The sequence below is a fragment of the Mauremys mutica genome, chromosome 6 (genome assembly GCF_020497125.1).
Source record: "Mauremys mutica isolate MM-2020 ecotype Southern chromosome 6, ASM2049712v1, whole genome shotgun sequence".
Taxonomy (NCBI): domain Eukaryota; kingdom Metazoa; phylum Chordata; order Testudines; family Geoemydidae; genus Mauremys; species Mauremys mutica.
In genome coordinates, this window is record NC_059077.1 from 50,215,031 (window position 1) to 50,241,240 (window position 26,210).

A 26,210-nucleotide genomic window follows, 5' to 3' on the forward strand; every position below is an offset into this window, starting at 1 on the left:
GGACTCTGGCAGCTTCCATTAGGGATCCCCTTACTCCTTGTAGGCCCCAGCTCAGGGCTTCACCCACTGGAACCTATGCTGCTCCCTATGGGTCCTTCCACCTGACTTCCTACCTATTTAAGCTCTGTCTCAGGGCTATCACCTGCTGGAGCCAGAGCCTGCTCCAACCTGCAGGGTTCTCCAACCTGCAGGAGAGTCCTGCTTTCTCTGTGGCATTTCTATCCCTTCCTAATTCTTCACTCTGTATAGTCTTTTCCTAACCCTTTCACAGCTGGATTCAGTAATTATCACTAAGTTGCCATATCACCATCAGCTGGTGCTAGTGTAACCCACATACCTCCTGGGTGTGGTGTTCTATCCCATCTAGTGGCACTGAGACCACTTAAAGAGATAAAATAAGTCTGCTCTATAACCTTAGTTAACAGCCAGTTGGCTTTTAGCTCATGCAGTAGAGGCACATGCACGTCTCCGGTTCAGTCCTGACTGCAGATGACTAGGGTCTGTCAGCGTTACACTAGCTACAAGTCCCAGGCAAGGCTGAGCATGGCTAGCATTTGAAGGACCAGCTAGCCTGTAACAGTGCTCAAATTAAATCTGGTGGAAAAAAATGGGGGAGGGGGAAATCACAAATATTTGTTTCAAAATTTCCCACTTCTCTTATTTTTTTCTAAATTTTGAAATTTCATTGAAATGTCTAAATTTTGAAAATACTCTGCCAGCTCTAGTACAAAAGAGGAAAATCATATTGTTAATTCTTCGATTTGCACAAACAGATGCTCTTTGTTGTAGGTGCGAGGAGCGCACATGCCTTTTTGACTGTACAGCTGTTGTGATCTAGCTGAAAGTTTGGCCCTTTGAATGTTTTGATGATTTTTTCTATATTCGCTGTTACCTGTGCTTTTATTTTAAAGGAAAACATAAGTCCTTCTAGTTGTGAAGATGAGCTTTACATGTTTAAATGGTTGTCTGCCTGTGACTTTTTATATGCCTTTCATTAGTATAGCATCTGAGCCACCTCCTTTTCATCTTAAAGGATGTTAACTACAAAGCCTATAAACATCAGACCACTTTGCTCTGTGTTTTTGTCAGATCTTATAAACTAAGTGGAGCTGAGATCAGTTCTTGGATGAGACCTTTAGAGCCTTTTCTATACTAGGATTATTTAAAATTGCTAATCCCAGTAAAGCTGAACCCATATTAGTGATGGTGGGAAATTTTTGCAAAATTCTCCATTAATTGGAAGAAATGTTACTGGTGATTCAGAAGGTGGAATTCTTTCATTTCATTCAGGATAGCTCTAAAAGACTCTTAGAATGATGGATAAAAGGACATGTAATTTGTAAAGCAATCTGAGATTCTTCCGGAAGAAAGATGTATAAATGATCAAAGTTGCTATTGTTAATCATTATGATATACTGCTACTCTTTAAATGCCAACATTATTAAGTGTGTTCAGTGATGTATTAGATACATCTAGTAAAATTTGATACACTTGTTAGAAGTGGCTGACCATACCGGGCCAGAGCCTATCTTTGTAGATTTACTGTGAAGCAGTGTAGCTCTACTCAAGTCAATTGAGCTACATCAAATTGTACCATCAGAGGATCTGGCCCACTGTTCCAAGCAATTCCTGATGTCCTATTTGTTTGAATGGACATTCAAAATAGACAAATCTTAAAAACATTTTGATTAAAAACTAGAATGATATAAAAATAATATGCACCCATTAAGTGGATTAAAATGGCTAACTGATAGGTCTCAAAATGTAACTGTAAATGGGGAATCGTCATTGAGCAGTTGCAAGCTGAAGCTAGACAAATTCAAACTGGAAACAAGGCGTACATTTTTAGCAGCAAGAGTGATTAACCAGGAACAATTTACCAAGGGTCATGATAGATTCTCCATCACTCACAATTTTTAAATAAGATTGGATTTTTTTTAAAGATCTGCTCTAGCAATTATTTGGTGGAAGTTCTATGGCAGGTGTTATACAGGAGGTCAGACTAAATTATCATAATGGTCCCTTTTGGCCTTAGAATCTATGTTCCAGTACCAGCAAAGGTATTTAAATAACCTCAGACAGCTGCCTTGTTGGGTTTTGACTTGGAGGACCCATCCAAAATAAAACATACAGAAACTGACTAGTGCTTCTTGAGTGGATGAATATAAAAAATAAACATATATTTTTGAATAGCCCTTTTCAACCTTTCCCCTAGATTTAACTGATATATTAAGTCCACTGAATCCTGCCTGCATCAAATGAGCATGTGTTACAATTGGTGGACTATGCTGTGAGTGAAAGTGGTAGTTTCAAAGGAAGGAGGGAGAGGTCTCTGCAGATTATCCATTTACCCTAACACAGTTTATACAAATCTGGACTCCTGCTACCAGTTACTGAAAGTAAACTATAAAACATTTAAGGCTTGATTTTTCAAAACCTCAGAAGCCTAAGGCTGCCTGCAAAAAAAAAAAAAAAAAAAGGATGTAATTGTATGTCTAATTTGTATGTGCATTTGCTGCAAATACACGTGCAAATATGTTTGTATGCAAATGGCCAGTTTAACTGGCTGTCTTTATACCTACATACTCATTTGCCCAGTCATAAGCAACTTTGTGTGAGCTTGGGTTTCTGAAGGTCAGAAAATCAGGCCTCTATGAGTATGTCTACACTGCAATAAAAGACCCGCAGCTGGCCTGGGTCACCTGGTTTGGGCTGTGGGGCTATAAAATTGCAGTGTAGATGTTCTGGCTTGAATTGAAGCCCAAGCTGTAAGACCCCATAAGTGGGGGAGGGTCCCAAAGGGTGACAGTTTACTATTTGTAAAAAATGTGGACAATAATCCATCTTTCTGAGATCTGTGCATAAAAATGCTATGTAAGTGCAAAATATTTATTATTATGCTCCTCAGAATATGGTAGGACGTGTTACTAAATGGCCCCTCTTGTATCCTACCATGGTATTAGGCATTAAAATATAACAGTAGGGCCAAATATAATGGAAAGAAAATGAAAAATCTCTGCAAAAAAATTCAACTGTTTTTTTCATAACCCGCCTGGGGGCTCCTGCAGATTTAGGGGGTTCAGGGTGACAGGTGGAATCCTTGCAGATTTCTTGCTCTTGTCTATCTCACCAGTGAATGCCTCTCTCAGCAGCCTCTCTCTTCTTGTCCTTGTCTCACTGGCTGGCGTGGGGGAAGGGCTGTTTCCATGGATCTTGTTCTATTTGTTTTTATTTGTTTCAGCTGCAAGCCTGGCAGACTTTTTAGGTATTAGGTAAAAACAGAGAAAGTAAGTATGGAAAAATGTATGTTTCAAATCCTGAGCTAGATGTGGGGAGAAGCGGCTGTTAAAGATGTAGAGTAAATGTAAAGAAGCGAGAGATTGTAATTCACATTTTCATTTTTATGCAAACCCTCCTTTGGTGCAGGCATTATGATGATAATAAATGGGAGCTGCTCCTGATGTGGGAATAATGCCACTTTATTGTGCTTTCAGCCCTTGGAGATTTTATGTTGGCAATCTAATTGATTTGTTCTCTCCGAAATCTGAGCTCTCATTGATTAGCCCTTAAATACAGCCTTTGTAGAAAGACTGTTTTAGTTAATCTTTTAAAACTGCCTATCTTATGTCATGATCATTTCTGGAAGTTAACCTCACAGGCTCTCTTTCTAACTGAACAGGCTGCTCCATCTCCCCACTGCTGCTCGTAGTCTCTGTGTTGAACTTTCAAAGTGGGTCTCTGACTCTGTCCCCAGTACGCCTGCCAGGAGTAAAAAGGAACAAGGGAGAACTCCTCTGAAAGGAGGGAAGTAATTAGTTGGTTGTAAAGACTAAAGGTTTGTGCTTAGTGCAGCTCAGGACAGGAGAGGGAAGGATGGTTTTGAGCCACAGTTCTATGCTTCTGATTTGAGATTGGCAAAATGGCTTCTGGAGTACAGCCCAAAGACTGCTTTAAGTTACATAAGTCAAAAATTGGAGCACTGTGCACCCTGGCCCTACCCTACCATACTCCCTAGTCATATGGGAGGGGCTTTACACCCCCTGATTATTCCCCTACTTGAGAGAAGTCCCTGGGTGCTGTGTAGCTGTCCAGTTGACTGGAACTGCTTCAGCATGTCAAAGCCTTTGGAAGAATGGCCAAAGATCTCACCGTAAGAATTCAGGTCCACATCCCCGTGCAGGTGAGCAAAGTGGATAGGATGAAAGAAGATCCCACAGTCCCCTCTGCATAGTCCCTATGCACAGGGGCGGTTCTAGGAATTTTGCCACCCTAAGCAGGGCAGGCAGGCTGCCTTCCGTGGCTTGCCTGCAGAGGGTCCACTGGTCCCGCAGCTTTGGTGGACCCTCCGCAGGCAAGCCATGGAGGGCAGCCTGCCTGCCGCCCTCGCGGCGCCGGCAGAGCGCCCCCCGCGGCTTGCCGCCCCAAGCACGCGCTTGGAGTGCTGGGGCCTGGAGCCGCCCTTGCCTATGCAGACAGATGCTGGCCATCCCAAAGTTGGGCATTGAGGAAGGAGGAGAAGGCTGGGTGCACAGGAGTGTAGCCGTTGATCCACTGCCCTTGCATACCGGTAATCAGTGCCAAACATATTCGTGCTTGGGCCATGCAACTCTGTATCCAGCCCGCTCAAGCTGTGAAGACCCATGTGTAGGATGTTATTTGTGACCAAAACCTAAAATGAAGGACAGAAATGAAATATTCATTTGAGAAACTTAAAATGCTGTGGTATTCCCTACAGTCATATAATCAACTCTTTCTATAACTTCTATTTTGTTATTCTTTTTTTCTGGTGTATATGATTTTCAGCAATAAAAATGAGGGGTTTCACCAAATGTGTGTGGTACATAGCTAACTGTAGGACAAAAATGAGGGACATTTAGAGGTATGTCTGCACACTGCTTCTTAATCAGGACTGTGCTTACCAGACAGTTGAGCTCTTTGTTTGCTTCCCCACAATGCCAGCTTTGCAAATCTTTCCCCCAGTCCTCTATAGTTTGGGCACCTAACACTGATACAAGTCAACAAAATAACTGCCCCTGTTTTTTAACAACTCCCCCCTTACACACACACTCACTCTCATCAGTTCCTATTATTAAAAAGTTAAATCAAACATTTGACCAATGAAATCCTTCAGTGTTCCGTGAAGCTTGCCAAATGCAGCTGTGACAGACTATTGGAGGGCACAGGTTCCAAAGGCATGAGCCCACCACTGAAAGTCTGCTTTGATTTGTAGGCCACAGTAATGTGATAGCTGCATTATTGGAGCCCTTCCTAGTAACACCAAGGGATTTTGCAGCATAATACATTGGCAAATAGCCAAGCAGTGTTGCAGCCCAGGGGTGTGAAACAACAGATCTGTTTTCTTCTAATTAAATTACTCCCTTAAGAATTAAATCCTTCCTTAAATTTTTCTCCATAAATATAACAAATAGGTAATTGATTAAAAGTCACTCTTGTGCTCAACCGAAAATGAATTCTTTTAAATTTTGGATACAGCAGAATACTTCCCTTAAGTGCTCTCGCCTACAGACACTGCTGCTTCTTCCTGTAATTATACTTATTGTGTTTGCCAGATGTTCAGTGACAACACTGCACTGTTCTAGTCTGTTTTCCAGTTGCTTTATTTGCTCCTAGGACAACTTTGTTGTTGCCTTTTCTTTCTTAAAACAAAAAGACTCAGGGAAAAATCCTTTACAAATTTTTAAAAGTGCTAAATTTTGGACAATGGATTTTGCCTTCTCTCTCCCTGTCCAACTGAAACATTGGAAGTCCTATGATTTAATCTCCTTAGCCCCAGGGGGTCTTCTAATTGTTGCAACCATTACACAGTCTTATACATACTGATGTTCTCCTCTCTATTCATCCTGTAGGCTCCTTTATATCCATTGGCTCCTCACTTGAAAAGCAAGAGTCTTATACTCTAAGAATAGGTGAAGTTTACCTTCTGGATCAGAATGAAGAGAACAAAGCATTTTCTAAGTTCCTGTCCAAGTCTTACAAATGACCAAAGGCGTTCTCTGAACATTGAGAGAGCTACTTTAAATTGGCACCCAATATTAACTCTTAAATACTGCCTTATTTAGATAATACAGTGATTAGCAACATGTACCAATTGAAAAAAAAAAAAAAGCTATTACTCCAGACATGGGGGCGAGATGGTCAGTCATTGGGAATGCACTCATAGACTTATTGCAAAATGAAATTTGAAAAATGAAAATGAAGTGCTGTCATCATCCCCCCCATGTATTTGCTGCCTTACCATGCCTTTTTCTTTTTGCACTGAATGACAGAGTTCATCTACAGAAGTGAAACTGTTTCAGATCAGGTCAGCCATCTATCAGAAGTGCAGACCGTTGTGAGGCATGAATCCAAATCAGTGTCAAAATGACATTTTTGTGAAGATTAAAAACCAGCCAGCCAGCCAGTTTCATATCATTCTCACTGTACGTGTTTTCAAACTGAGCTATATAAACTCAATATCAAGTAACATATACTGTTAAAAAACTGGACCATTAGTGCATACTATTAAGAATAGAACCCATTGGGCCAGATCCTCAGCTGGTGTAAATCAGCATACACCTCTGGCCCCTTAGCATCAATCTATATTACTGCATGAAGATAGTTTTTAAAAATAACTTATAATATATGCAGTATGTTTTCTAAAACCCCAAAAGCTTGGGTGTTGGGTTGCATTTCTCCTTTAAATACCGGAACCAATTTGTTGTTGCCTGTGAACAGGCTCCCCCTTAGACTCCTGTCTGGTAATCCCTTTTTGTGAATTAAGCAGCATGCATAATACTCCAGAGTACATCTACCCAGTGTCTTTATTACTGTGTGTGCTCCAGGTACACTACAACATAGCAGCAATCAGGTGGAGTGGGTTTCCTGGATCAGCCTTTTATACTGCTTGCTTTCTTCACAGAGCTATCCAGCTGGTGAGCTAATTACCTCAGTAGCTCATCAGGCTCCCTACAGGTGCAAATGATCCCTTCTACCCTTCTAAATCCTCCTGCTTTAACTACACCCAGTACTCCTGAGGGCATTCTGTGCCAAAAAATGAAAATTCTGCACACAATATTTTAAAATTCTGCAAATTTTATTTGTCAAAAAATGTGGAGGCTCCATCATGGTATTGTGGATCACAGGCCACTGGCTGCACAGAGGTGGAAGATCACTGTGCAGCTCCCAACTGGGACATGGACTCAGCAGTGAGGCTGCACCCAACCCTGACAGTGCAAGGACTGGGTCTACCCCAGAAACACCTCAGGGTCCTACCCCTCCATGCCAAGTGCACCAGGTATGGGCAGGCATACTCAGCGAGGCAGAATCCAAGTGGAGAGGGTCTTAGTGTGGGAGGATCCAGGTGTGGGTTGAGAGGGTTCTGTGTGGGGCAATCTGGGCATGGGCAGCTCAGCTGGGATCTGGGTACAGGAGGTGATCTGGTGCACAGAGGCTTGTTTGGGGGTTCTGAGTGCAACAGTAATGGGACTCAGCAGGGGGTCTAGGTGAAGGTGGTTGTAGCTCAGTGGTTGGGTGTGGGGGGGAAAGAGCTTGGCAGGGGGGACTGGGAATGGGTGGGGGGCTTTGGGGAGGGTCCAGATGATGGGGGAGTGGGGCTTAGTGGGGTAGAGATCCAGGTGCAGCTGGTTGGGGCTTGGTGGGGTGGGGATCCAGGTGTGGATGGCTCATCGGGGTGGTCCAGGTGAGGGGGAGTGGGCTCATTAGAGGGGGAGTGTTTCTGAGTCTTGGGAGGGGGGTGAGGCTCCACAGGAGGGTCTGGGTATGAAGTGGTCTAGATGCACAGTGGTTGGGAGGATGGGGAAGCAGCTCCCTGTACAGGGATCCCGCAACCTGCAGCTGAGGAGTGATAGGCACAGGAAATGGAAGGGAGGGGGGAAGAGTTTGCAGAGCTTCCTGCAGTTGGGGGTGGGTCTGACCCGGCCCCAGATGCCATACAGGGGAAGAAGAAGTCCCGTCTTCCCCAGCCAATCTGGGACTAGCAGTTGAGGGTAGGAGCCACCAGTCTTCCCCAGTCCTGCCCCCTGCCTCCTGCCCTGTAATTTACCTCTCTGCTGGCTGCCCTGGAAACCTGAAACATACTGCTGGCATGGGTTGCATGACTGCTCTTGTGGCTTCCCTTTGTGTCCCTGTCAGAAATTCATTTTTCTGTGGGGAAGCAAAGAAATCTGCAGGGGACATAAATTCTGCGCATGTGCAGTGGTGCAGAATTCCCCCAGGAGTAACCCAGTGTCCTGGGTGTTCTAGGTTACCAGGATGCTTGCTTCCAAAGGTCTCCATTTATAGCTGCTAATAGCACCCTGTCACACTGTCCCATGCCTGTGTGGGTATCTCAAGGCAGAGCTCTGCAGTATTCCTGTACATGCCACTCTGGGCATGGGCATGTTGGAACTGTGCTTAGAGACTATACACAGAGCTAATCCACAAAGCCAAACCCCACATACATTTGTAGAGCTCAGGCAGCACAAATGGCCTGTAAACCTGCCCTAATTGTACAGCAGTAAGTTCTCCAGGTTAGGGCAATTCCTAGGGGACATAAAGCTAGCATAGCTGGCACTGTGCTGTGCCATCTTAGCTCCTTCACAGCATGGGAGTTGTGTCAGGGTCTTGTCCCACTTGGGTCCCGTGTCAAACACAGCTTGGCCAGACCTGAAGAAATTTGGAGTATTTCCATTGTTTCCAATGATGCATGTACATTGCTGCAATGGAGACCAGATTCTGATCCTATTCTCTGTCTGGGCCATTGAATTAATTGATGTAGAAAGGATTAGGGTGTTTTACACAAGATTTTTTTATTTCAACTGGAAAACTTCCTTAGTAAAACATGACAAGGGTAGAGAAATGAGCTAATTCAGTTTAAAGTGAATAGAAGGATAAACAAAAACAAGTCTCCAGCTAAGGTCCTTGATTTCAAAAGAGGAAACTTTAAAAAAAAATAAAGAGAATTAGTTAAGGAAATGGACTGACCTGAAGAACTCAAGGATCTGAATGTGGGAGGATGCTTGGAATTACTTTACATCAAAGCTGCAAAGCTAGCTGACGCCTGCATCAAAGCAAGGGTGAAAAAATCATAGGGAATGCTTGCAGACCAAATTGGATGAACAAGCTCAGGTTATTATGAGAAGGCAGAAAGTCTACAAGGAATGGCAGATGAGAAGGATTAGCATGGAAAGCTACCTCTTGGAGGTCAGAAAGTATAGGGGAAAAGTGAGAAATGCCAAAAGCCAAGCAGCGTTAACCTTGCAAAGGAAGTTAAAAACAATAGTAAAAGGTTCTATAGTCATATAAATTAAAAGAAAACAACGAAAGAAGTGAGACCTCTAAACCCTGAGGATGGGGAGGAGTTTAAAGATAATCTAGGCATGGCCCAACACCTAAATGAATACTTTGCCTCCATTTTTAATAAAGGTAATGAGGCTCTTAGGGCTAATGACAAGGTGGGTAATAGAAATGAGGATATGGAAGTAGAAATTATCACATCTGAGGTGAAAGTCAAACTCAAACTTTTAAATGGGACCAAATCAGGGAGCCCAGATAATCTTCATCCAAGAATAGTCACTTTCCTCTCCGGCCCTTCAGCTTGTGGAGCTTCCTGCCCTCTCTCCGCTTGGGCCAAGTTTCTTCCAACCCCTAGTTTCTGTGGAGTCCCTCTGCTCTGCACAAGCCAGGTTTTCCTTTACCTAAGGTCTTGGTCTTCTGGCCCACCACAGCACTTCTCCAGACTGCTCTCTGCTCCAACACCAAACTACTCTGCTTCAACTCCTCCAACTGTCTGATTGAAGCAGGGTTTTTTTTATCAGGTGACTGGCTTCAGGTGCTCTAATTAATCTATAGCAAGCCCTCTTCTCTCTACAGGGAATAAGGCTCTCATCATCCTGGGGCTTACATATCTCCCATTTATCACTCTTCTGCTGCCTCTGCTTGGTGTCCCCTTCCGGTTCCTTAGTTTTGGCCCTTTGACCCCCACGCCTGTTCCTGTTGTCGCCTTTGTTGTCCCCCGAAAAAAAAATCACTCTCCTGCTACCTCTGCTCGGTATCCCCGTCAGGGTCCCTTTGTTTGACCCTTTGACTGCACTCCTGTCCCTGTTATTTCATTAGTTGTCCCCTGGAATCTCTTGGTTTCCAGGCCCAGTGGATCCTCCCTTAGGCTGGGGGGAGGTCCTTTAGCAGTGGGCGGGCAGAGCCCACCCACTTCCTGGATCCCAATAGGATCACTCTCCTGCTGCCCTCTGGCCATGCTGTATTACACAGAGCAACCTGATTCCTTTCTTTGAAAAGATAACTCATTTTTTAGACAAAGGAAATGCAGTAGATCTAATCAATCTGGATTTCAGTAATGCATTTGATATAGTTGCACATGGGAAATTATTAAATTGGAGAGGATGGGGATAAATATGAGAACTGAAAGGTGAACAAGGAACTGGTTAATGAGCAGACAACAACGGGTCATATTAAAAGGCGAACTGCCAGGCTGGTGAGAAGTTACTAGTGGAGTTCCTTGGGGATTGGTCTTGGGACCAATCTTTTTTTACATTTTCATTAATGACCTTGGTACAAAAAATGGGAATGTGCTAATAAAATTTGAGGATGACACAAAGCTAGGATTGCCATTATGGAGGAGGACCAGAGTATCATGCAAAAAGATCTGGATGACTTTGAAAACTAGAGTAAAAGAAATGGGATGAAATTTAATAATGCAAAGTGCAAAGGCATGCACTTAGGGACTAACAACAAGCATTTTTGCTATAAACTGGGGATTTATCAGTTGAAAGTGAGAGAGGAGGAGAAAGACCAGGGTGTAATTGGTGATTCAGAGGCATCCTGTGATCAACCAATGTGATATGATTGTGAAAAAGGCTAATGCAATCCTAGGTTGCATCAGGCAAAGTATTTCCAGTACAGATAGGATGTGTTAATACCATTGTACAAAGCACTGGTAAGACCACTTCTGGAATATTGTGTACAGTTCTGGTCTCCCATGTTTAAGAAAGATTAATTCAAACTGGGACGGGGCAGAGAAGGGCTAGTAGGATGATCAGAAAACTGGAAAACCTACCTTATGAGAGGAATCTCAGGGAGCTTGACTTGTTTAGCCTAACCAAATGAAGGCTGAGGTGAGATATGATTGCTCTCTATAAAGACATCAGAGAGATAAATGCCAGGAAGGGAGAGGAGTTATTTAAGTGCCACTGTTGACACAAGAACAAATAGATATAAACTGGCCATCAACAAGTTTATTCTTAAACTTTGATGAAGGTTTCTAACCATCAGAGAAGTGAAATCCTGGAATATCCTTCCAAAGGGAGCAGTGGGGGCAAAAAATCTAACTGGCTTTAAGACTGATAACGTTATGGAAGGGATGGTATGGTGGGACTGCCTACAATGGCATGTGGCCCATTGGTGTCTGCCCATATTAAAAATCCCCAACAGCTAGAGGTAGGACACAAAATGGAGAGGGGTCTGAGTTACTACAGAGAATTCTTTCCCATTTATCTGCCTGGTGGGTCTTGCCCACATGCTCAGGGTCTAACTGACTGCCATATTTGGGGTCGGGAAGGGATTTTCCCCAGATCAGATTGGCAGAGACCCTGGGGGCTTTTCGCCTTCCTCTGCAGCATGGGGCATGGGCCAGTTGCTGGTTTAAACTAGAGTAAATGGTGGATTCTCTGTAACTCGAAGTCTTTAAACCATGATCTGAGGACTTCAGTAACTCAGCCAGAGGTTATGGGTCTATTACAGGATTGGGTGGATGAGGTTCTGTGGCCTGCGATGTGCAGGTCAGACAAGATGATCACAATGGCCCCTTCTGGCCTTAAAGTCTATGAATCTATGAATGTATACCATCTATGGTTCACATTCAGACCTCTGATTATGACAATTAATTCCACAGAAGCCACTGAAATTACACCAGATCTGAATTTGGCCTCATGGGCAAAATCATTTCTAAAAATTGTAGACTTACTTTAATCTGCACTTTACTAATTTGTCCACTTTCGAGTTCATACAGAAAATAATGGTCTTTTCCTGCTTCTCAGCAAAGTTTTAATGGCAAATAAGTGTAGTGAAATCTCATATTACGAAGGCTCCATCATTTCTTCATAATATATTAGAGTACATTAATGAGCACATAATTAAATATTACAATAAAATTAAAATTTCAAAATAGAAGAACAAGCACATTGTGTAATATATTTACCTTGCTTTTTTATTAAACACAGAGATTTATTTGCTAGTTCATAGCTCTTAGTAATGTGTAATTGATACTTCATGATTAGTGAGGTTCTACTCTATAGTATTTTTCAAAGATCATCATGCAGCATCCATTGTTGTTTAACTTTAAAGGCATGGCAATAGGGGAAGAATGATCTTGAAAAGTAAAAAAAAAAACCAAAAGATTTCTGCCCATTGAATGTTAGTACACTTTTTCAGTTGTAAGAACATAACAATGGCCAAACTGGGTTAGACCAATGGTCCCTCTAGCCTATTATCCTGTCTTCTGACAGTGACTGGATCCAGATGCTTCTGAGGCAATGAACAGAACAGGGCAATTTAGCCATTAGTTCTACTCTTAGATATGCATGTGCAGCTGCTGCTGCTGTCAGTGGGATCTTCACTTATATTGAGAACAGAATTGGCCCCTAACTAGAACTAAACTTTTTTAAATGCTCTGAAGTTTTTAATTTTTATTTTCTAAATTCTGCCAATTGCCATAATCAGGAATCCGCAAATACAAGGAAGCTTTATTCTTGTAATATTTTTAGTACATAAAAGAAAATATAATTGTATAGAATATAAAAAGTGACCAATCTTCAGATGTTTATAAATAGTATTACTATATTTGTAACTAATTTGGGCTGCAGAGACAGACATCATGTAGAGATCAAACCAGGGACCTTCTTCACCAAAATCACAGGTTTCTACCACTTGAGCTAAAAGAATTTCTCCAACTCTGAGTAGTAGCAGGCTGTTATCTAGTCATTAGTGGCCGTCACTAGAGGGAGACATGATCATACTTACTACTGAATATCCTGTAACAGCATGTTGTTATTATTGTACAAAGAGGGAGTCACCTTATTCTTCTTTTTATTATTGTTTTATCAGGATAATGTTACTGTATAATGAATATAGCAAATGTGATGGAACTTGTGTCACTACCATGAGTTTGTTGTCTTTGTAGGTGTTGTGTTTCACTACCGTGCCGCAACCAGTAGGTATACCCTGAATTTTCAGCATGCTCAGCAGACTTGTCTGAATAATGGTGCTGTCATAGCAAACCCTGATCAGCTGAAAGCTGCATATGAAGATGGATTTGAGCAATGTGATGCTGGTTGGTTGTCTGACCAAACTGTTAGGTGAGTTGTTCAAATGACTTTTGATAGCATTTCCCACAATTAATTGGCTTGATCTGTTCATACTTAAAATGCAATAAAATGTTAACATACTGTAACAATAAATATTAACTTACTGTATTCCAGATATCCAATCAGGCAACCCAGAGTTGGCTGCTATGGAGATAAAATGGGAAAAGAAGGAGTTAGAACATATGGATTCCGTCTTCCCAATGAAACTTATGATGTATATTGCTACGTGGATCACCTGGAAGGTAAGATAGCCCCATGTTTATGTTGCACTTTGAAAGCTAAAATAATTGGAGAATCTAACATGGCAAGACAGTAAAATAAGAACTTTTGTATAAAGGTATCAGAGGGGTAGCCGTGTTAGTCTGGATCTGTAAAAAGCCCACGAAAGCTTATGCTCCAATACATCTGTTAGTCTATAAGATGCCACAGGACTCTTTGTTGCTTTTTGTATAAAAGACATCCTAGTCATTTTGCATATGAAAAAGAATGGTTGGATGAAATGAACCTATAGTTTGTGGTATAGCAGGCCTTAATTAAAGGAGACTGTGGAGGTGGTGGTTCACAAATGGGTATTCAGGTTTGGAGCTTCTATAGTTAGTGACAGTAGTCCTTAATGCAAAACTGCTATTGGAACATGTCCTCACATTTTTAGAATGTTAAAAAAAGAAAGATACTTCAAGAAATGTTTGTAACATTTGGATGTACTGCATAGAACTAAAGATGCATATATTTTACATACTAACTATATTATGGATCCTAAAGTATATAGCTAAGGTACTTACCTATCTGTAACTCCAGAATTAGGTAGATATTAAATGCCAATCCAAGCTTAATGTTGAATTTTGGAAATAAAAGGCTTTCACAGTAGAACATAGTTCCGGTGAGACATGTGCAGCATGTTTAGTAGAGCTGTCTTTGATTCCACAATATGACATCAATTCATGTGAAATTTGTCTGTGGAAGGCCTCCCAGTTCAGTAGAACTGTTGTGGGTCCGTTGTGTGGGGGATGGAAAATGATGAAGCATGAGAACCGAGGGACTTTGAACCCCTGTCTATAGCAAAGTTAGATTCTGTGCCAGCTCTATGAAGATCAAAACAGCATGGATTTGGGGGAGAGGTGTGAGATGTTAGGATCTAAGGGCCACAGATTCCCACATCATGTTGCGATCCCCGCATGCCCTTAGCTATGCTAACTATAGCTGAAGTAACTACCCTGCACTTCTCTAGTGGGATTGGGGCGTATTTTAAATACTAGATACCTCCATGCTTAGACACTATACTAATTGACACAATATAAACATTTAAGATATATTTAAAGATAGATTCTCTCCCTGCTCTCTCCACCTCCATGTAGACTTATATTCAGCCTTTGTGCTGTGAATTTTACTCTATATGCAGAAGTCCACAGTAACCAGACATATGGCTGTCATGTTTCAATTCAGTGAAACAGTATGAGACTTTCACTTTGTTTCCCTGTGAGTAGAGTTTCATTAAATGAGGTTTCTACTCTTCCATCTTAACACATTACCAGAGCTATCAATTCCAAACTATACGCTTTATGGACATCCATTCAATGTGCAGCAGCAGTCAAAAAAGTTAACAGAATGCTGGGAATAATTAAGAAAGGGATAGATAATAGGACAGAAACTATCATGTTGTCTCTCTATAAATCCATGGCACGTCCACATCTTGAATTCTGTGTGCAGATGTGGTCGCTCCACCTCAAAAAAGATATATTGGAATTGGAAAAGGTTCAGAAAAGGGCAACAAAAATGATTTGGGGTATGGAATGGCTTCTATATGAGGAGAAATTAATAAGACTGGGACTTTTGAGCTTGGAAAAGAGACGGCTAAGGGGAGATATAATTGAGGTCTATAAAATCATGACTGGTGTAGAGAAAGTAGATAAGGAAGTGTTGTTTACTACTTCTCATAACACAAGAACTAGAGGTCACCAAATGAAATTAATAGGCAGCAGGTTTAAAACAAATAAAAGGAAGTATTTCTTCACACCACGCACAGTCAACCTGTGGAACTCCTTGCCAGAGGATGTTGTGAAGGCCAAGACCATAACAGGGTTCAAAAAAGAACTCGATAAATTCATGGAGGATAGGTCCATCAATGGCTATTAGCCAGGACGGGTAGGAATGGTGTCCCTATCCTCTGTTTTCCAGAAGCTGGGAATAGGTGACAGGGCATGGATCACATGATGATTACCTGTTCTGTTCATTCCCTCTGGGGCACCTGGCACTGGTCACTGTTGGAAGACAGGATACTGGTCTAGATGGACATTTGGTCTGACCCAGTAGGGCCATTCTTATGTTCTTATGTTCCTCAGCTGGTATAAATTAGTATAGCTCTGTCGAAGTCCGTGGAGCATTGAACCAGCTGAACTGTATGTGTCTTCAAATATTTAAATAAAGGAATAATAATTACATGATAGATTGTAAGGTTTGATTGGTTTATTTTATATTTCAGTTATTGTCTGAAATTCTCATTCTGTTCTGAATATCTATATGGATAAAGACTCTGATCCTGCACCCACTGCAATCAATGGGAGTTTTGCCATGAACTTCGGTAGATGCAGGGTCAGGTCCAAAATAGCGCCCAGATGAGAACTATTGAAACTATGCCAGCTTTTACCTGTTATATTAACTGTTTATAATATTATAGTCACTTCCTGGTGATAAGAGACAGTATTATTGTTATTGCTTTAAATAAGCATCAGTAATGTGCGTTTAGTGCATACATTGTTGAACGGCAAAAATGAAGTACACATGGCAGTAGTGCAGTTTTTCTGACATTTAAAAAAAGCAAGTGCTCATGAAAGATGCTCGATTGAGGGTAGCATATTAATGGGGGAATTTTCATGACTGCTCATTGTTGGCTTAACTCTGCTTCCATTCACATCAGAGGGAGTTTTACCACTGACTTCAGTGGGAGCAGATTTAGGCCAACACTGAACGCTTGTGAAAAGTCCAACCTAAAGTCTCCAGCTAGCCACTTTGAAGATAACAGCAGCAAGGTCAATGGGCCGTCATCCTAATCTGGAGAGACCACTGCTAGGGGTGAGTTAGTAGCTCAGTCTCTGTGGACCTCAATCCTTGGTCTCTGTAACGGGGTGGCTTGGCACTTTATGGGCTAGAGGCCTGTGGGCAGCCAACCCTGATTTCTAATGAGGCACACCTGAGCAAGGATCATCTGATTCTCCTATAAAGAGCAGCAGGAAACTGCAGAGTGAGAGTTCTCAGGGAGAACAGAGTGGATTATTGAGGCTGATGGGTGAGAGTAGGCTCCAGCAGAGGCACCTGGGATTTGCTGAGTGAGACTACAGGCAGGAAAAGCATGGGAGTGATCTGATAGGAATGTAATGGGGTGGAAAGACTGGAGAACTTTATTTTAAATGTTTGTTAATTTAATAAATCAGAACCTCAGAAGGGGTGTGAATGGACAAAAGGGTCTGTGAATCATGAAGCCTCTTGAAGGTGGAAACTGAAGCAGAGGGCTGTTGGCCATTAGGAAGTACTCAGGAGGCATCTACCTGGTGACACTCTCTGTGCTGAGATTGCCAAGAAGAGTACCAGCTAGTGCCAATCCTGGTAATGTTCTTTTGTGGTGAGGACATTTTTTCTTTAGGAACTTGACTGAGACCACATATAAGTCACCAAACAGCAGTCACATCTTACTCGTTATTTGAAACGGGCTAAATCTGAACAAGTGAAAGCCTCAATACCCCATTGCCACCCCCACCCTCCCAAGATATTCAGATAACATTAACAGCCCCTTGTTTCATAGATATTCCTGCTTTTTCTTGTAAAATATAAACATTAACATAGTATTGTTTCTGGGCCAGCTCTTCAGTTAGTGTAAATCAGCATAGCTCCATCAAAGCCAGCTGAGGATCTGGCCCTATGTTTTAAACATATTATAGTTTAATTATTATTTATATTATCATAAGTATGGGATTTGAGTGTGGCTAGATTAACCATGGAGGAGCACCATGGTTTATGGAATTTCCTAACTTCCGAGGGCTTGATTTCTCAACCTAAACAATGCATTAATGCTATTTTTTTGCTTGTGGACAAATGATAGTGAGCAGCTAGTAGCACCCACTGTAGATAAGGGTTGCAAAATAGTTTCCATTATAGTCTTAATAGATTTCAAGCCCAGAAGATATCATTATGATCATCTAGCCTGAGATCTTTCTACTTTTGTATGGGCTAAAGTTTTCAGTGGAATGGAAATGTCCAGGCTCAGAAAAATATAAGAGAAAAATCTACTCTAGGACCTGAGTATGGATATATGGCATCAGTATTATATACTGCCATGCAATAGGCCCATCTATGGAGGAAACCAGATGCAAGAAGATATAGAAGGTGAGCCTGCTACACCTTGGAATGGTAATTTGTCATACCCTTACCAGCATGTCCCTAGAAATTTAGCAAGATGGTGGGCTCTTTACCTTTTCACAAAAGGGGTAAAGAACCATGATAGTGCTCTGCTTCTACAAAAATGGTTGCTAGAAGGACAAAAGGTGATTTTGAATTCAGGAAACTACATAGCACAAAAGAGAATAAACAAGTGAAACCATTTGCCCATGGAGAATTTGATAAACTGCAGATACAAGTAATTTATGTGGAGAGTAAACATTGAAAAAAGGACATTTTGTTTTGTTTGCTGCATAAATAACACATGAATTCCATGGAAGCAGCCCATAGCTTTTAGGATTTGAAGCCACATAATGTTTATTATTGCCCTGTTCATTTAGGGCCTGATTTTGCAACAGGCTGACTGAGCTTCTCCTGTGAGGTGCTGAGCACTCTCAACTCCCATTAAACACAAAGGGAATGGAGGGTAGTCAGCACCTCACAGAACTGGGCTCATACAAGATATCTTCCATCTTAATTATGATTTGGAACCAAGAACAGGCAGGTACTATTCTAAGATGTTGATTAAGGGCCAGATCTGCTAGCCTTATTCACATTGAATAGTACTTTTCTGTAAGGATTTCTGTGTCTAGATCAGAGGTGGGCAAACTACGGTCCACGGGCTGGATCTGGCCCCTCAGGGCTTTGGATCTGGCCCATGGGATTGCCGCCCGTGGTGCCCCGGCGCGGCTCTCAGAAGTGGCCCCCAGGTGGGGGGGGCAGAGGGCTCCGCGTGCATTGCTCTTGCCTCCAGGCACCGCCCCCCACAGCTCCCATTGGCCAGGAATGGAGAACCGCAGCCAATGGGAGCTTTGGGCGAGGTACCTGGAGGTGCAGCAAGGGCAGTGCAAGCAGAGCCCTCCGCCCCCACCCCCAGGGCCGCAGTGCTTCCTGGAGCCGCATGGGGCTGGGGACAGGGCAGGCAGGCAGGGAGCCTGCCCTGGCCCCGGTGCGCGCTGCTGCCACCCTGGAGCCGATTTAGGTAAGTGGCGCCGGGCCAGAGCTCGAACCCCTCCTGCACCCCACCCCCCAACTTCCTGCCCTAAGCCCCCTGCCTGCACCCCTCCTGCACCCCAACCCCTGCCCTGAGACCTTCCCACAGTCTGCACCCTTGCCCTAAGCTGCCTCCTGCACTCCGCACCCCTCCCACACTCCAACTCCCTTCCCTGAGCCCCCTCATACACCTCACATCTCTCCTCTGCCCCAATCCCTTGTCCTAAGCCCCTTCCTGCACACCACACCCCCTCCCACACTCCAACCCCCTGCCCCAGCCCTGCATACAATTTCTCCACCCAGATGTGGCCCTCGGCCTAAAAAGTTTGCCTACCCCTAGTCTAGATCCTGGGGTTATAGGGTCTTGGCTGACTGATACCTCTGTGTTGCCACTGGGGAGCAGGGCAAAGCAACACCCAACAGTTACTGGAGGGTTAGGCACTGCAGGAAGAACTGCCTGAAGAGGTCAGTGCTACAGAACCCTGCAGCCCTCTGATTAACCCACACCAACTCTTTAAACCAGGAGCATCTGAGCCACAGTGGAGACTTTGGATTGCTACAGCCTCGGACATCATGTTTTGTCCCGTCTTGCTCCTGACTCTTGCCTTCGAACCTGGCCTGCCTTGACTTTGATGACCATTTCCTGATGATTTGATAGCTAGTCTTGACTCCTGCTTTTGACCCCGACCCAGGAGACATTATTGGTCCAGCTACCTATGATCTGGCCATTATAACTTCATGAGTAGTATTTCTGAAGTCAATGGGACTACCCATAGAGTAAGGAGCTGCTTGAGTAAGGGTATCGGAATCTAGCCATAATAAAGATGCTTAGTTTGGAAATGTTCACTCAATAGTTGAGAGCCTTGTGTCAAGGGCAATGTTAGACCAGATGGTCTCATAAGAGCATGGTAATATTTGCAATAGACTTTAGCTGAAATATGTACTGAATTCACATTATTTATTTGATTAGTTACAGACAAAGATGTGTATGAGCAAGCAGCATTTCAACTTTCTTCTTTCTTCCTTTCTGGCTTTATAAAATTACATTGCCTGAGACAAGAATTTCTAGATGCAATACAAACAATTAACCTAAATTAAAACCAGCCATCTAGGCTAAATCTTACCATTTCCTTGTTCAGAGGAAAGCCATAGAGACTAAAGGCTGTGCATAATTATGAGTAAAATAATCTGAGTTTTGTTAAAAAAACATGGGGAAATTATTATGTAGGTTTAAAACTTCAGAACTATAATGATAAAAAAGAGATTGGAAACAGTTTTTCATTAAACCAGGTGTGGGCATGGTGGTTTATAATAGGCTGATTTACACTCTTTATAGTTCATTTCATCTCATTATGCAAGATTTTGAATATGTTTATTAATAAACCAGTGCTTACAGTTAAAGGTCTCATAAATGGGCTATTAATTTAGGAGATTCAATTCTAAAGACCTTGCTGTAACCTCATTGCCTGCTTAACTTCACTTCCATCTGAAACAAGTGTCCGACCAGCGATATTACAATGCCTATTGATTTGAAATGAATGATTAGGAAATGAGTTTTCCAGTTCAGCTCCCAGATAAGTATGAATTTGAAATTTGGGTAGTGCCAGTGAAGTCTAAGTGAAGTCCCTTCGCCAACGCCCACTGATGAAGTGGAGGGCAGTGGTCCACTGGCCAAAGCCATGTACAAGCCATGTATGTGTAACATGCAAACAAGGAGTTGTGCTAGGAAAGTATTTTTGGGGTGGAGGTTGGGAAGATTCCAAAGCCCCCTTTCCTGTGACACACCTTTTTTTTCCCACTTGGTGTAGGAAACCAATAGAAAACCAGATGGCCTTTCAACATTTTCAATTCACTCTTATATAGTTCTTGCTGTTGTCATTGAAATTTGTGTAAGAATAAAAAGAAGCATCCTTTCAGAATAAACCTTCATGCTTAGGGTACTCTTTTAAGGACTCAAGGCCTCCTCCAAAGCCCATCCAAGTCAATAGCGCTCTTTCTATTGATTTCTATAGGCCTTTTAGGGTTGCCAGGTGTCCAGTTTTTTACCGGAAAGGTCGGTCAAAAGGGCAACCTGACAGGTCCAGTCAGTACTACTGACCGAATCCCAAAGTCTGGTTAATGAGGGTAGGAGGGGCATGGAGGAGGCAGATCATCACCCATACCAGCCCCTACTCAGCTGGGGCCACATCCTACCTGCTTTGGGCAGCTGCAACTTCCAGTCCCGGCTCTGCAGGCGATTCCCTCCTGATCTGGGCAGAAGGGAGTTGGGGGAGGAGGAGGAAGAGGGAAAAGCAGCAAGCAACGGGGGCAGGCTGGGGGGAAGGAGGAAGAGGAGTGAAAGGGAGGGGGCTTCCTGTGAGTAAGGCACACATGAAAGAGATTTGCCTGAAAAGCCTTGGCCCCTATCAACAAATAAGAACCAGTAAAACTGTGGTGCTGGGTCACAGCTGCTACTTCTGAGTTTAATGAGGTGCAGCTCACCTCAGCATTTGGGAGCCGGTCTGTGGAAAAAATGTCTCCTCCCAGCTCCTCCAAATGTAATAAATTCCTGTCTAGCATTCTCACATCACTTTGCACAGAATAGGACTAAGAGCTTTGGGGAAGGTTAACAAGATAATATTTTGATGCCTGACTCCTATTGATATTAATGGAAATTGGGCATCCAACACTTAGGTAACTTTGTGACCCTAGGGACTGGTTTATGATTTCAAGGCTATTTGTGAAAGTGGAACTGCTACTGAGATTGCCTGCCACATCTGGGGTTGAGGGACACACACAGACTGTGGGAGCTGGACCAGGAGTCCCAACTGATGAGCAGGGCAAATAACTGCAGGCTCTGGAGAACCTGCATAAAGCTGGAATCCCCCAAGTGTGCCTGGAAAGACACAATATATGTGAGGAAGAGGCATTAGCAGGCTGGAGTCTGATTAACATGATCAGGCAACCAACTACAGACCTCAATGAGGCTGCACATGGCTGGGACTGCCCATTATGTGAGCTGAGCCCAGGCAGGGACAGTATTTGTGAGAGGTGGTTGCAGGTCATCAACTTACAGCAGCTGGAGGAGAAGCAGCCCTGGAGTTGCTTCCTGCAGCAGGAGGAGAGATGTCAATTTGTTTCTTTCGGCTCAAAGGCTTGGTACTGACCAAAGCCCCAGGTACACAACAGAGAGACTAAGGCCCAAGGCTCCACTATACCTCTAAGGACTATCTACCAGCTGAGCCCATAGACCTCCCACCCCCCAGTTCCAGGAGCGTTGGTGGTCAGGGCTGGAGGCCACCAGGGACCTCCTTCACCCGAATGGCAGAGCTGTCTGCTTTCCAGTGTTGAGGTAGCCAATCTACACCCAATAAGGCCTGTACCCAATAAGGGACCCTAGATCTTCACAGCGAGCTCCAGTTCCACCAAGCAGCTAAAGCTTGTGGGGAGACTTTGGAACATTTTTGTTGTTTTTAACTAATTAGTTGATATTTAGTGTTTGTTGCTGTGGGATTGGCTGCTTACTAATTTATTCAATATCCCAACTTCCCTTACCAGTTCCCTTTCCCTGTTTTTAATTTACCCCTGTCCTGTCAAGGGATAAAATGATTTTTTATTCTTATGTGTTGGCCTTTGATTTCCTGTATACACCTCTACCCCGATATAATGCGACCCGATACAACATGAATTTGGATATAATGCAGTAAAGCAGCACTTCTGGGGGGCAAGGCTGCATGTCCTAGCAGATCAAAGCATGTTTAATATAACGGGGTTTCACCTATAACACGGTAAGATTTTTTTGGCTCGTGAGGGCAGCGTTATATTGGGGTAGAGGTGTATATAGTAATGTCCTAGAGGTCATTGAGCTAGTAGTTTACGCACCCAGCCACTAGGCAGAAGCAGTGAACACAAACAATCCCTTGGTCCTAAGGTGGGTCCCTGAGCCTTGGAGGAGGGCACAATAAGAAGCTCTACCACACTTGGTAGAGCAGAGGTGCCCCCAAAAGGGGCTGTGGCAGATAAGACAAACACAGGCATATCTTTCTTGAGACTATAGTGTTCACTTCATGAATGTTCTCTGTACAGGTTTCATACTTGCTTTTAAAGCATATGGTTCATGAAACTCACTCACTCTCCTGACTCAGTGAGACTTTTTTTAGTGAGGGGAATAAGTGAATTAAGCTTCAAAGGAATGAAACTTGTTACAAATCCACCTGTAGATCCAAAGCTTACTGGCATAGCAGTGGTAGTGAATCAGCCTTTGTCTGCAACAAAAAGCTTGGCTTCCCCATCTAGCTTGTTGTATCTGACAGCAAAAAAAAAAAAAAAAAAAAAAAAAAAAGGAGGATCTTTAGTTAGATGTTTTTTAAAATTAAGCAATACGAATACTTACAACAGGAAAATCCCAGAGATTCTTTCAATGCTCTGACTGCTGAGAGTAGGGAATCAGCCTGAGACTTGATCTGAGAAAAGGGCCAAGAATAATACATGTTGCATTATTGTCTGTAATCAAAATATTGTCATGGTTTCCAGTTCACTCTTACTATTGCAGGGCACGGTCAGAGCTAGTTTTTCTTCCATTTCTGGTCCAGGCCCTGGGTTTGCCTTAATAATTTTGCTGAGTTACCTCTCAGCATGAACTCCAGCTATCAAAACATTACAGATCCCGTTTAACTTCTTGGCATTTTTTTAAAGAAGAAAAGTTTCTTCATTGCTTTGGTGATGGGGGCTATGTCATCTGCTCGCTCGCCAAACGAGTTTTCTGTAAGTGTGAAAAAAGTGCACTCCTAATGTTTTGTTTGGGAAACCTTGGAGCTTCCAGACAGTATAATTAAGCAGCTCATGATGTGTGATGGCAGTAATCCCCCTGCTAAGTATGAGACTTAACACCCCCATGCACAAGGAAGGAGTTATTTTGAGATAATACACAACTAGTTAAATATATTTTATGAGTTTCATTAGCAACTTTTAAAGCTTCTTAGAGGAAATCTATAAGGGCCAAATTCTTCTTTCTGTTTGGTAGGTCAGAGGGGATAAGATAAGTGCAAACAGCAGCCAAATTTGACCAGTACCAGGGGAAGCCAGGACTGACACCTAAGTGAACTCCCTTTCCCAAATCCCACTGATGGCCTCTCTGCCAATTTTGAAATAGGAGATGGGGTGCAGAGCCTGAGCACATCTGCTCTATGTAGGCAGCATCATTTCCTACCACACTTTTGGGATTTCCATATGAAATCCCTAGAGGAGTTAAATGAGTTTATTTTCAGCATTAACTCTTCCTTCTTTAGCACATTTACCTCTCCTGTGCTAAGGGAATAGCATGTGGAGAAGACACAAGTGGGCAGTAGCATGAATAAGTTGTCCTACGATGACAGGAAGGACCAGGGATACAATGAAGTGATATTGGCTCTTTCTTCAGAGACTCCAAGATACAAAGGATTCCCCCATTGTAATTGGGACATACGTTTAGGATGGTGGGTGGGGTGCAGAGAGCACAAGTAGGTCCTTCCCTCCCGTCCCTTCCCCTACAGTACATGCACAAGGAACTCCAATAATTTATCAGCCAGCTGTCCCTGAGCAAAGAGGATACCATCTAACTTTGTCTTCCGCAATCACTACACCAGCGTGTTTGTATCAGGGTAGTAGCATGTGTTCCTCAGCACTTGTTCATAGGGCTATAATGAGGGACTACATGGCTCACACTTCCTATTGAAGTAGTAAGGGTCACTGCAGCGCCATGTCTTCATCAACGACCATTTGGCCAGAGAACCTCTTTCCTCATCTTCTGGAAGCAGTTGGTTCTTACAGCCATTAATGAGCTCTAAAATTTCTTTTAAATTAAAGTCAGAACTAAGGAACTAGATGACAGACACTGGTCTTACTCAGCCCCATGCATGTATTACAATTCTCTTTCTCATTTAAGTCTCAGAAATCAGAGACTTCTGTTTGGTGCTAGTGTAAATCAGATCAGTACCTCTGGACTATCTGATAATTGGCTTGGAAATATTTCTCCTATGTGCCCAATGGACGGAGGAAACTTTTTTCTTTCTCTTTTTTTTGTTTTGGAAAACTGCAGAGCAACTTTTAAAAGTTTTCAGATTTATATAACCAGACTCATCTACAGGTTTGAGAATTTTGCTTGATTTTGTTTTTATATGATGATTATTACACTGTTGTAAATGCAGGTCATAGTAACATGGACACATAGACTTGTCGTTTCTTTTCAAATTGGACAGGCTGATTGCAGGCTAATTTCTGGTAGTGTCAATGTGTGGTTAATTGGAATTTGGTTTGGACACATCTACTGGGGTGATTTTAAACTAGAAGTTTTGGATTCTAAGTATCTAATTTCTTGGCTTGAGCAAATGAAAACTGCCATTATTTTAACATAGTTATTTTTTATTTTATTTTCACACTAGCATTCTTGAAAGAAATTAATGTTTACACAATACATGGTGGAATGACAAAAGTATTTTGCTGATTGCTTTGCCACCTTTTTGCATTCTTTGTGCCTTCAGCTCCAAAAAGCCCATATCATGTCAAATAGGTGGTAATGGGCAAAAAACTGGACTCTCTTCAGGCAGTTTGCCCCATTTTAGTTAGTTTGCATTTTTCTTTAAATGCATTTTTTGTTTTCAGCATTTATGAAGTTTTTGCTCATAAACTGAGCTTCAGACACAGATGGAATCTTTGTTACACCAGCAGAATTTAGAAAACAAACCAAATAACTTGGCCTCTGGTCTATCATTAGACAGATTCAGTAGAAAGAAGGGCACTCTACCCACCACTCAAATGTGCAGTACTATTAACATTGCAAATTCAGGCAGATTGAAAAGGTTTCTTCCATATAAACAGCTCTTTGTGTGACACTGATGGGTAGATTTTCAGCAGGGCGAAGGCACAATATGAAACCATGAAAAAGTGTTCCCACCATTTGCAGGTGTAATTCCAGTAACAAGAGGCAGAAGTACGCAGAATGGTATGCACGATTCTATGTGTGGGCGCAAAAATGTGGGCCCCAATTTTCCACAATTTAAATCTGAAATGTCACGGTGTTGTAATTGTAGGGGTCCTGACCCAAAAAGGAGTTGTGGGGGGGAGGTGTCACAAGGTTATTGTATGGGGGTAGGGTTAGGGTACTGCTACCCTAACTTCAGCTCTGAAGGCAGCACAGAAGTAAGGGTGGAAATACTACAATCCCCCCTAAAATAAGCTTGTGACCCTCCTGCAACTCCTTTTGGGTCAGGGTCCCCAATGTGAGAAACTCTGGTCTCCCCTGTCACATCTGTGTAGTTAGGGTAAAAACACACAAAAGACCAGATTTAATGGTCCATGATTCATTTTTCGTGGCTGTGAATTTGGTAGGGCCCTACCTATAATAGTAGGTGTACTTCCCCTGTGGTCTAAGGAGCTCAGAGAAGCATTTTGCCTCCT

General features: G+C 42.7%; 1 protein-coding gene across 1 annotated transcript in view; it reads left to right on the forward strand.

The window, feature by feature from the left end:
* The window catches only part of VCAN (versican), a 146,941-nt gene that overhangs the window by 22,039 nt on the left and 98,692 nt on the right, over positions 1-26,210 (forward strand). Inside the window, exons 4-5 of the mRNA XM_045021736.1 lie at positions 13,193-13,367; positions 13,491-13,618. Coding sequence (XP_044877671.1) covers positions 13,193-13,367; positions 13,491-13,618 — 303 coding nt within the window. The remainder of the gene's footprint in view (positions 1-13,192; positions 13,368-13,490; positions 13,619-26,210) is intronic.